Source organism: Siniperca chuatsi, linkage group LG12 (assembly GCF_020085105.1).
Source record: "Siniperca chuatsi isolate FFG_IHB_CAS linkage group LG12, ASM2008510v1, whole genome shotgun sequence".
In the NCBI taxonomy this organism is placed as follows: domain Eukaryota; kingdom Metazoa; phylum Chordata; class Actinopteri; order Centrarchiformes; family Sinipercidae; genus Siniperca; species Siniperca chuatsi.
In genome coordinates this window covers 13,192,388-13,204,532 of record NC_058053.1, presented here as the reverse complement: position 1 = coordinate 13,204,532, position 12,145 = coordinate 13,192,388, and the positions used below count along the sequence as shown (strand labels likewise).

The following is a 12,145-nucleotide window of genomic DNA, read 5'->3' as shown; positions in this document are numbered from 1 at the left end:
TTCCTGAGCTGAAATGAGCCCACGCTTTATATAGTTGAGAACTGTGCAGCCTCCATGGTGAGAAGCTCTGAACATGTGCTACCTTCGAGAGCCACAGATAAAGCCTCCATTAGGGCTATTATTTTAAAGCATCTCACCCCTTAATGGACTCCCCTGGCCCAGTCACAGACCTTGTATCTTATCCTCACAGGCCCAGTTAACCAGCCTGGGTTTTGCTTACAACAGGTGTGAGACAGCAGTCAGGGCCCCTGCTGAGAGTGTGGTGAGGTGCTGATGTGCTGACAGCTCCACAACAACTAGGCTATTAATACTTCTGCAATGGCTACCTTGGAGAGGTTTGCAAATATTTATTAAGTATAAAGCCCAAGTGAGGGAAATTAAAACATACATTATATATAAAGTAAGTGAGTATGAGTTATTAAAAAGGGAATACTTTTCTCTGTGTTCTCTGTAAAATGCAAACTGCTTTTTTGGCATTTATTTTGTGCCATAAACCAAATAACTTTGTTTTTCAATTTGTCAAGAGAGAAGTCCAAATAATTTTGTAATGTTGTAGTGTAGTAAAATGATTAGTCGACTAAAGGTGTAGTTTGACATTTTGAGGAAAAACACTGGTTAGCTTAGCTTAGGATAAAGACTGGAAGCAGGGGGACACATCTAGCATGTTGTTTTCACACTTTGGTTTTTGTACATATAAAACAAACAAGATATAACGTGTTAATTAGTGAGATTTGGAGGTGCTGGTAGGCTGATTTTTTGTACCTTTCAATAGAGCCATGCTAGCTGTTTTCCCCGTTTCCAGTCTTTATGCTAAGCTAAGCTAAGCAGTTGTGGCTTGTAGCTTCATATTTAGAGTACAGACATGCAAGTGGTATAATCTTTTCATCTAACTCTCAGAAATTAGTTTTTTTCCCCAAAAAAAAATGTCAGAGAAATAAGTTTGAAGAATGATGATGAATGGCTCATTCAGTCATTTTTCTAGCAAAAACGCTGGTTCCAGCTTCTCAAATGCGTGGATTATTTGTTTGTTTTCTCTCATATCACTGTAAACGGAACATCTTGGTGTTTTGGACTTTCGGTTGGACAATCAACTAATCTGAAGAGGTCATCCGAAACTCTGGTAAATGGTGGACATTTTCCCAATTTTTTGAAATTTTATAGAATAAATCCATAATCAATTGATCAAAATACTGAGAAATTAATCAGCAATTAAAGTAGTCATCTGTTTGTTTGTTTGTTAGATATTCCCTGTTCTGTATCTCTATTGCCCTCTAGCTCTCCTTTTTTCTATGCCCCATTCAGGAAGAGTAATTTTGCCTCTCAGATTTGAACAAAGCCAGAATCACCTGAAAGGTCTTCCTTGCTTAAATGTACAGAATAATGAGCTGTACCAGAAGCACCTTCATCAGCTGACACTGGCAGGCGCCTTTACAGATACTGGACAAAAGAGGAAGATTGCATCCATTACTATGTACGTCTTACAGTATCCTGCTGTACATGTGTTGTCCTCTAACGGTCACCATTGAAGAGAGGCTGCAATTTACCACCTTTAAAAGCCCACACACTGAAGCCTTGGTAATGAGATGTACGGGGGTCTTAAAAGCTTCAAGAACAAGGTTTATTAAACAACTGATGTATTGGTGTGATGTGCTAGTGTTCACATTTTCATCAGTTGCTTGACACCGAAATTAATGCTAAATCTATGTTCAGTCAAAGTTTGTTTTGTTTTTTCTACAAAAAAGGCAAAATGTACAAACAGGTAACATCACTTTGCAACCAGTACATTGAAACATTACATTCCTATTTTAACACCATGCACTTTAAGATAATGAAAAACAATAAATGCGTGTGCATAATACAAAAGAGATGATTGAATTTTAGTCTGAATGCCAAGCTGGCACTTGGCAAGGATTCAGTATTCAAGCAGCATTGATAGTATTTCACCATTAGTTGCTCCCTCATGTATGCTCGCCTAAGGTCCTTTAGGTAGTCTGAGAATTGGTTTCATGGGGCCGATGATTTCCAAAACACACCGCAATTTCAAAACCCAAGTTAAGCACTGGTTTTTATTACCACGATTCCAAATAAAACACTGCAATATCTCGTGATCTGTTTACCATTCAATGTCTTTTCTCTGAGGAGTGTTCAAGTTTTACAGCATCTTAGAAAAATAATTGGTTCTGTATGTACAACAGCAATGGTGATAGAAACATGTTAACAGCGTTATGTACAATAACATTTGTTGCCTGATCTTGATCAACAATGTAGTGAAAAGTTGCATTTGCTGATGGGTGAGTATTGATATACTGAATATTGACTTTACTGTAACTAAATGTTTGAACAAGAATTAATATGAGATATGACAATTATTAAAAATCAATATGCAGTAGTTGTATTTTTTACAAAAAAAAAAAAACATTTTCCTTTTTCAACACCAAAGTCAATCATCTAACAACCAATTAACCAAATACAAAACAACTTTCTAAAGGCACACTTAACTATTCGGCTCCAAGCAATTATGATTTCTCAAGATATTAAAAAGAATTTAGCAACGTCTTAGTAACAGGAATCTGAAATCCGAAATCTAATAAAGGTGATGTGTTTTTAGTAATGACGCTCTCAGATAGCTGTGATAATACAGTGCAGTCAAAGTGTTTCAGAATACAGTCGTTATCAATTAGGAAAACTCTTACATTCATTCAATTATATCTACTCAGAGCAAAGTCTTGATTACTTGCTACTTCCTTTCCCACAGCCTTTCATTCCTTCAAACCGCCTGTTATAAACTATAAAATAAACTATTAAATCGAAAGGGAAGATGTTATATCTGCACTCGTCTTGCACCATAGTCAAAATCTTCAGCTTATTTTTTTTTTCAAGCATCTCACAAAATCCACCTTAACTAGAGCCCAACCAATAAATCTGCAGATATTAGCTTATTACAGATATATTATTATGTGCCTATATGTCAGTGAATGATTAACAAGAAATTGCAGTACTGAAATGCCAAAGATATGTTTGAGGTAATTTAGACATGTGACACGTCTCCATTACATAGTTTGTCCAGCGGAGAGCACTGGTAAATAAACATGCTTAGTACATATTTTGTTCACAATTCTTTAATAACCAAGGGATTCTTAAAAAAAGTGTTGTTAATGTTATTTGTTTATGTTAAAGTCGAACTGAAATAACAAGTATATATATATCCTTTGTGTTTGTCTGAACTTGTGTACTTATTTGGTTTCTAATGACCAAAAGGAATACATTTTCAGCTTTATTTATTTTTCTGCAGTGATAGCACCCCCCCTACATTAACATTCTCCAGGGGATGTGAATTTTTGGTATGGACCATATACAGTCTATGGTACTGACTGACAATGGTGGTACTGGTAATTTGATTGGTCCAATATCTGTGTGGGTGGGAACTCAGACTAGTTCATATTACTTCGAGCAGCCACAGGGGCAGTTCACCAGCATGGGGGCGGCGTTGTTAGCTGTTGCTTAGCCTCATCTGTGTTTCGAGCGCTCCCTATGTTACTCCATATGGTACTCCATATCGTGGGTCGAATCACAGGGTAAACAGAGTGCTGAGGTTACAGGACTACTTGTTGCTGAGTGGCTATTTTCTATCACCACAACTGGACCCATGAAAAAGAGACAGCTAATGCTAGCTAGACCCTCTCCTTTGTATAATGTGGGAAACACAATGCTCGAGCAGGTGTTGATCCAGCTGGTGTTGAAATAACATGAACAAGAAATAACATCTAGTGGGAATTAGTTCCAACGTTAGCAAGCTAGGCTAACTAGTTTACACTTTCCGAGTGGAATACAAACTTAACAGCATGTTAAATTTTTATTCCCTTTACATGAATGTTGTAAAGGGACAGTTGGCTTCAATCAGTTTTGATAGCCAAAACTATGTGGGCTTGTTAAAAAGGGTAAAAATCAAATGTCAGTCGACCGTTGGCATGGGAAATGCCCACCCAGGGGCAAAATGGAAAAATATAAATAATAGTGGCAGTATCATTATATTTTATATTTCCTTGCACCAAAAGTGATGAGAATTAAATTTTCAGTTCGACTTTAAAACCAAATATCTGTATCAGCTTCACAAATCCAGCATTGGTCGGGCTCTATTAACAACATCCTGTTATTTGAATGGAACTCAGACACTGATATGGAAAGATGATGAGCAGAGGTCATAACAACAGTCTTATTTTTTAGATTGTACCTACAGTGGACACCAATGCACTGCATGTACAAAGAACAAGGAAGGTCATTTACAGTGCAGACCATCGCAGAGACATGCCTTGCAATAATCTTGTTATATATGCTCTTCTGTTTAATTGTTTGTCCAGCAGTTAAGCAGCAGTCTGAGCAGCACAGTGGATGCACGGCTAGCAGCTGTCAGACACAGCGGGAATGCTTTTTCAATGTTCTCCATGCACAGACCTCACACATCGTTCTCCCTACTTGTACAAGACGAAGTCCCCAAAGCCACAGCTTGTCATGTCCCCTGAAGGTGCAGGTGCAACTTCTTATAAAACCTGTGGTGAGCTGTAAAAGGAGACGACTCCATAATGGAAGACAAGCCGCTGCTGCCTGGATCTCTGTATTTGCTGGCCAGGCTGTTACAGGAAGAGCTGTATGATAAGCGTGGTAAGAGCCACCTGGTGAGGACGTGAATAGCCAGGACGGGTTGGATGAGGACAGAATTGGGGGGGGGGGATCAGACGCTCAGGGTCATGTTACGGAGCAGCCACTGCTGGGAGCGGCTGCCATTGCAGTCTCTCAGGGTGGGGACCATCTTGTCCTCCTCAGACGGCATGTCCAAACACTGGTTGCTGTTCACATGCAGCAGGGTGAGTCGCTGGAGAGAGAAGGACGCAGACAGAGGCAATTACACAGATGTAAACATGTACAAATTAATGTACAAACACACACAAATAAGCACTTTATAACGTATTGTCTGTTTTGAGAGTTATTTAATGTTGAGTTTTTCAGTTATAATTTCCCTCAACCTGCCTTATCGACTGTACTTCAACTCTTCTGTGGAGAAAGTTGAATACACCTGCATGATTAAAATGAACCTTCAGACACACTTCAACTATTGATTTCCCACATTTCACAAAAATAGCTCTCAACCCAGTAAATGGCCTGCTTGTTACACTCTTAACTGTAGCAAGAAAAAAAACAATGAGAACAAGAGAGTGCGATGTTCTAGTCGAGAAAAAGTGAGTCGTGCCCCTTTTACAACACAGCATGCACTGAGGCTGCTAGGAGAATTGAGGCTCCTGTTGGAAGGGGAGACTGTTGTCATCAAAGAGCCTAGCAATAACTAATTTCTCTACTTCAGAATGACTGAAACTGACACCTAATGTTTATGCGTACAGCTACATTAAGTAATATTTCGGACAATCAAAATAATTGTTGTGATGTAAAAGGGTTGCTAGTAGCGCCAATACCACTGATAATCAACACCCCCAGTCTGCAGGTCGCTTTCAGCTCAATGTTGTGGACAAAGTGATTGATGAAGGTGATGAAGAAAGTTGAGCCAAAGAGGGCTAAAAGAGGGATAAAATGCCAGCAGACATTGGACACAGCACATACGATAAATTGGAATCGATACAGAGAAGATTAGCATGGCCCCTGCAAGAGGATGACACGCAAATTTGTGGTGGGACAGAAGACTACAGTAGGAGTAGGCCCTTGGTACTCTCAAATGTCCAAGTAGCTTAAATTATTAGCCTTAAGAACTTACACCTGGAGTCGTGTTTCTGTCCATCTGATAAATGTAAGTTCAATATTCTCTCTTCTTTTAGCTCTATTTTGCTCTCCACTAACTCCTGAGGGAAACAGCTGGCTCTTCAGCTGCTCAATGCTCCACTATGTTCACCAGCTAGTCGCTAACTTTGTTGTGAGCCAGAAAACCAAGACAATGAGCTGAATGACGCTGTAAATTTCCATAGAGCTGGGAACTGCAGCATCGGGTGCAAATTATCTGTAGGTTCATCCCCACGAGTGACCCCTATCACATACATGTGGTCATGTGATCCATTGTTAACATAGCAATAATGATTGTAGCAGTTTTAAGTATTTATGCGTTCTGATTATTAAAAAAAACAACTTTTCACAAAAAGACTTTCTTTATCCTGCAGTTTGTTAAAATGACTTTGTGATCCATGTACGGTTTTGTGTGAAACACAAATATTAATGAAAGTGATATAATTAGCATCATTGGTGCTGTGTACAGCTGTGAATTGACACTTAAATGCTAATAATTGTAAATACTAGCAAAAGAGAAATTATGGGCAGTCACTTTACGAATTACGAATACAATGTTAATTTCACCTAAATGAAAGGTTAAAAGAAGATGCATTACATTGTCATATAATATACACAACCAGGCAATGACGTGCACCAGCTTATAATTAAAGATGACTGTATAGATATTGAAAGGTTATATCATTTTATATTTCACTACTGTACATCTAATAAAGATTATTGAGATTGAAAGACTACAGAAGACATTTTGACTTGTAACAGTAATAAAAACACAATAAATAATAAAATTAATGATGGCTGAATTCCATTTAGCTGCTTCAGGTTCAGAGTCTCGGTATTGTGATTGTGACATTTGAATAGAACAGAGACATTGCTAATGTTATTTGTAACACCTTCAGTTGATTGACACATCAATTCATCCTCTAATTGTTTCAGCAATATCATTTATAATTAATAAATACGGGCTTAACTGTCCACTCCACCCATTGTCCCCTCTCCCCCATATGTGTCTGTTTTATCACATAAACCAGAAAAGCCAGAAGACTGAGCAAGCGCTTTTAAAATGTCCAGAATAGAAAAACACACCTGTTGTGATGAGCTGAACTCAAGCACCACATGAGCATGTAGCACAGAAATCTGTGGCTATCTGCCACGAAGGCTCCAGAGATAACACCCCCCACTAACAATTTTAAGAGAACTCTCAATGGCCTTGATTAACCATTTATGTTCATTCCCTCAGAAGTAACACGCTTCCGCAATTTCGTTCCTCACTTGAGTTGTTTTTCTTGTCCTAATGATCGCATGCAAAGTAGAGAAGCTGAAGTTGGTCTGTAAGACGAAGCAGAGCCTCTGCTCAGGGAAACAATGCCATGAGAGAAATTGGGAAAATGATGTTTAAAATAAAATTGTGTTTATGTCAGGTGCTACTAAGACACCTTTAAGTGTTGTAATGTTTGTAAATTGAAGGATTTTGGAAAGAAAACTTGCAACATATATGATAAGTGATAAAATGAGACATAACCTCAGTTTCACCAGTCTGCACACTGTTATCTTGGGAGTCATTTTCAAACTAAATGGAACACATGAAAGATAATACATGTGAACAACTACAAACCACAGGCTGCATGTTGCATTAAAATGCATTGGCATGATTTATCTTGCGGTTGAGGCATAATTCTTCATTTAACACGACTGTGCTTTGACTGTTGACAGGGGATATTCAGACTAATGAACACACAGAGACGCTCAGGCCATGTTTGAACTGAAGCTATAAAACACAAGGGCCTGACATTCTCTGCCTAGATACAAAGAAGTGCACACACACACACACACACACACACACACATCTTTCCTAAAGTACACATTGCAGACCACCCTACAGGGCCATTTGTTCAAACAGAGCAAGAACAAAGAGAGCAGGTGGCGTTCGACCTCACACACCTGCCAAAGAACTAAAGAGGACAATAAGGTAGCTCTACACAAGAGACATTTTACTTTTCTTGCTTTATTAAATAAACAACTTAGACAGAGGAAGAGTTCTCGCTACACCATTTTAAGGACAAGTAAAGAAATCATAGTATAATTAAGTTAGTTAAATTAAGTTAATGGAGCTTCTCCGAACTGGAGGTAGATCTCATCTATAAAGCATAACCTGGCTTAAGCAATAATGAGAATAGTATTTTTTATTTCATTCAAAGATCCAAACCTACTCTAGTGGCAGAGATGACAGAAGAGGAGTAGGCGGAGGGTAGAAAAATCATTTACCACATTTAATGAAAATACTAGAAATGTGCAGGTCCTGTCCTTTGCTCAAAATTATTTCATGCCTACTTTGGGACAGAGAAAACTCCCATCTCAGCCTCCCAGCAAACCAAATCAGTGTCTCCGGAGCAAGGCACAGAGTGTGTGCGCAGCTGAGACCAGCTAATTAAATGAAGACGGTTTCTAACCATAAGACCCGGTTGAGGAACATTATCCTCTTTGTCACCAAGCAGCACACTGGACTTGCTGAAAGGCACAAGAGTTCCTGTTTGATGTGATCTTCTGCTGACTCTGGAAGAAGCTCTAGAGGGCTTGGCTGCTTTTTGTGTGAAATACAAAAACAGCAGATTCCTTTTGTCTCAAGGCAGAGTCAGGCAACAGTCTCATTTGCTCTAATGGTGCCCTGCTCTTGTGTACGTGCTCTCCTCTTGTGCTGGCTATGGACCTCTGAGCGTGAACAACAAATCAGGCCATCTAACAGCAGGTCACTTTACTGCCGCAACTGTGATACACACCAGCAGCCCTGGGAGCTCCTTACCCAATTTACCCTGCTTGGACACAAAAACTGTGGCATGCTACAGTGAAATTGCTCTTTAGCTTTTTCAGAGATACAACAGTACAGGACTCTGAGATGCAAACTCCATATAACTTAGCAGAACAGAATTGGCTACAGAGAAAATGACAGACAGACACGGAGACTGGAAAAAGCAGAAAAATAACAACCCTGAAATGGACAGAAAGGATGAGCCAAAAAACATTCCTTACAAAAGTATGCAAATAAGCAGGCTGAGTGGTGAAAAGCACTGATAATTGAGATTCGTTGCTTTTACAATATGTACGTGGCACACAGTGTACACAGCTGCTTCAGGTCAATAGGAGAGTGGCCTGAGAGGCCATGAAAGGTAGGTTCACAATGAAGGATCACTTCAAAAGAATTTGCAAACAATGGCAAGCCCATTTCAATCAGCCCTGCACGTAGATAATCGGCTAAAAATAAATACGTCCTCCTCCATCTCAGGCATCATTTACCAAACATTCACTGTCCAGGGGACAGCCAGTGAGTTTTCACATCAAAATGAAATATTTATGTTAGAAAATAAATGTCAAATAAGATCTAATTTAGCATGATGACTGGCTAAAGGTCTTGCAGATAGCATCTTATACACAGAACCATCTTGATGGGACATCTGTCATTGCCTGATGTGCCTCTGCCCCCGTCTTCCCCCTGAAAGGTCACCGGTAAAAGCTACTTAATGCTTCCTAAAACAATTTGCATGCACATTGTGACTAATACCTGAAAGATCAACATCATAACAATACGCTCTGCATTCATCTGCTCTCACTGACATAAACAAGACAATAAAAAATACTTAGAAAACAATGAGCTACAAAAGGTGCCTATTAAAGCCCGAACAACAACTAATCTACGTCAAGTTCTAACAATGCTAATGACAAACTACATCACTACGGAGCAGCTAAAATGACCGCCAGCTTCTGCTCGAAGCCTGATTTGTACTAACCTGCTCACCTCAGGCTCTACAGCCTCAGCCCGAGCAGACGGGAGCTTAGAGAAAATAATCAGTGGGACTGAAGTAGAGGCGTTTAGCGACCTCCAGACGAGTGTAGTTGTGGAGGATCCAGGCCTGTATGGGACTGTTGTTACAGTACTCCACTGTGGGGCCGTAGCTGCCGTCCTCCAGACGGCTGATGGTCAGGCATGATTGGGTGATGATATGGAGGAATGTGTGCTTCTGCGGTGAACCGGGAGTGAAAGGGGCAGATGGTGGTCAAGGTAAGTCAGAGAGTCATCAATTATTAATCCATCCATCTATTAAGCCAACTTTTCCAGTTTAATAAGAGGTGATTTATCAATTTTAATTCAAATAGAGACGGTGTGTTTATTTAAGGTGTTCAAAAACTGGACTTTACAGCCTTTAAATACAATTTGACACTTCTGCTGCATTATCATTAAATATTTAAAATATTCACAGCTTGTGAAAGAAAAGGTTGAATTCCCACACACTGTCAGCACTGACTTTATTAGAGATATAATATTTTGATCTCGGACCTTCGTCAGGCATTAAATTCATAGTATGAAACAACATATTTAAACTAAAGCCACAGGATGTAACAATCAATCAAAAAGGGGAAGCAAATATCAAAACATCTGAGCCAAATTTCACCTGACACAATTACCACATCAATAATTGATAAAAAAAACATCCTTAAAATGAGACAAAGAACGTATTTTAAAATCTGTACAATGCATGCAGCTCAAAATTGTAAAAAGGAATAGATGTTTTACACTATAAAAGATTAGATGGGCAATGAAAAGTAATTTTTATCATTGGTTACTGGTTATTGTCTGATCTGTCTCCTTTAGCCACTTTTTTAACCTTTTTTTTGTTGATATCACCCATTTAATATTTTAGGATACATTTTTTTTTATATTTTTGTATAATATATGTAACTGATGTATTCATGAATGATTGTTGGACAGAGCAGAGTGAACGCAGCTTATTTCTGGATGAAACAGCAGAGCAGGTAAAAAAGAAGGAAGACTGTATATCATGGTTGTGAATGAATACAGCAGGAATGTGGAAGCATCAGGTATTCCTGTGAAAGTGAAACTGATGACCAGATGAAATGTTAATGGTACTGTAGTCACCCAGGATTCAGCCCCTGTCTGTCACACTTGGGCTAAAAATAACCTCGGCCACTGACAGCGGTGAAACCCCAATGCTGTTTACAACAGAGACCGGTCCTCTTTATTTATGAATTATTCAGTTTTTTCATATTAAGAATGCACCCAGAGAACAAAGAGTAATGAAAGGACTTCTCCCAGGGTTTGTTCAGTTCTTGATGGAAAGGCCTCCAGGCTTCCTCAACTTGTCATTTGATAACACATCTCAATCACTGACAGATAACACAGTATTCAGTGCAGTCTTTTCTAACCGTCTCCCAGTGGTTTAAAACAAAATGCATAAATTGTTAATATAAAAGAAGCTTTTTGAGTTGTATAATCCATAATGTACTTGGAGTTCTGAGTCAACAGGGCTTGAGGAGACTTTTCGTTCTAAGAGACTCAAAATGTCTTTCTGTTTTCCATTTACGAGCCTGCAACATCTGTTTCTGCATTTGATTAAGTGTTGAAATTGTAAGAATATTACAGTTTGCATAACCAGGAATATTAAGTAAAAAGAAACTCTGCTGTTTTATATGCAGTTTTTCATTCATTTTTGGCTTTGTCATTTATCTAATCTGTGTTTTCATTTTGGTGCTACTCCAAATGAATAAACTGTGACTCACTCACACATTTGTATGTTGTGTAAATTCAGTTGTGTCTTGCCTGAGTGTGTCTTACGCGCCTTAAGGTCTGTAATGTACCACGCAATATAAAAATGCATTAGCATTAGGTTATTTGTTTTTCATCTTTGTCCATCACAGATTTAACTGTTGTTTTGTTTTGATTTCTAAGACATTAGGTTAGTATTATTTTCAGGTCTGACATTTGATTCTAAGTAGAGAGAAGAGTTTGAACGGGGTGTGAAGGAAGCCATTTTTGTGAAAAAAGAGAACCCCTCTTTGAACAGAAATGGTGGTCTGAGATTCAATCTGCCCAAAGTCTATCAGAGTGTATTAACACCTTGGCCACTCCAATCACATGCTAATCAGGTACTTAACAGTGATGAGGTGCAGCCAGAAAACAATAGGCCCGATTACTGATTACTGGGCCATCTTGGAAACTATTAGGTCAGTTTCAGGTGAAACTAGTTATTAACAGATACTCAGGTATATTCCTTCCTGAGAGCAGGGCTTATGTAACACAGAGTAGCTTAAATTTCTAGTTCCCGTCCCATTTTTTCATAATTGAGAATGACTTCCGGATGGGAGCCGAAACGTCTTGATTCTGAAAACAGTGTCCAGATGACTACGACTGAAACCTTTTCTACAATAGAGCACTCCTGGACAAATAAGGGACTACACCGCCTCTGACATTTGGTTTACTTTTATCGACTGGCCATAAGTTGAATCAACACTTCTCTAAAACTGTTTCGACAACAACTTAACAGTATAGTTTTTTTAAATGCATTAGGTT

General features: G+C 38.8%; 1 protein-coding gene and 1 pseudogene across 5 annotated transcripts in view; one reads left to right on the top strand and one right to left on the bottom strand.

Moving 5' to 3' along the window:
* Positions 1 to 1,596: 1,596 nt before the first annotated feature.
* galnt13 (UDP-N-acetyl-alpha-D-galactosamine:polypeptide N-acetylgalactosaminyltransferase 13) overlaps positions 1,597 to 12,145 on the bottom strand; it is a 38,416-nt gene continuing 27,867 nt past the window's right edge. For 2 of the 5 annotated variants that reach the window (XM_044217367.1, XM_044217365.1), the window contains 2 exons: positions 9,567 to 9,797; positions 4,735 to 4,870 (listed from right to left, as the gene is read on the bottom strand). In XM_044217367.1, the coding sequence (XP_044073302.1) occupies positions 9,612 to 9,797 (186 nt within the window). In that variant the 3' untranslated portion in view covers positions 4,735 to 4,870; positions 9,567 to 9,611. Of the gene's footprint in view, positions 4,871 to 9,566; positions 9,798 to 12,145 lie in introns of all 5 variants that reach the window. The other 3 variants (XM_044217368.1, XM_044217369.1, XM_044217366.1) reach the window with 2 other exon arrangements.
* LOC122886196 lies at positions 5,596 to 5,694 on the top strand (annotated as a pseudogene).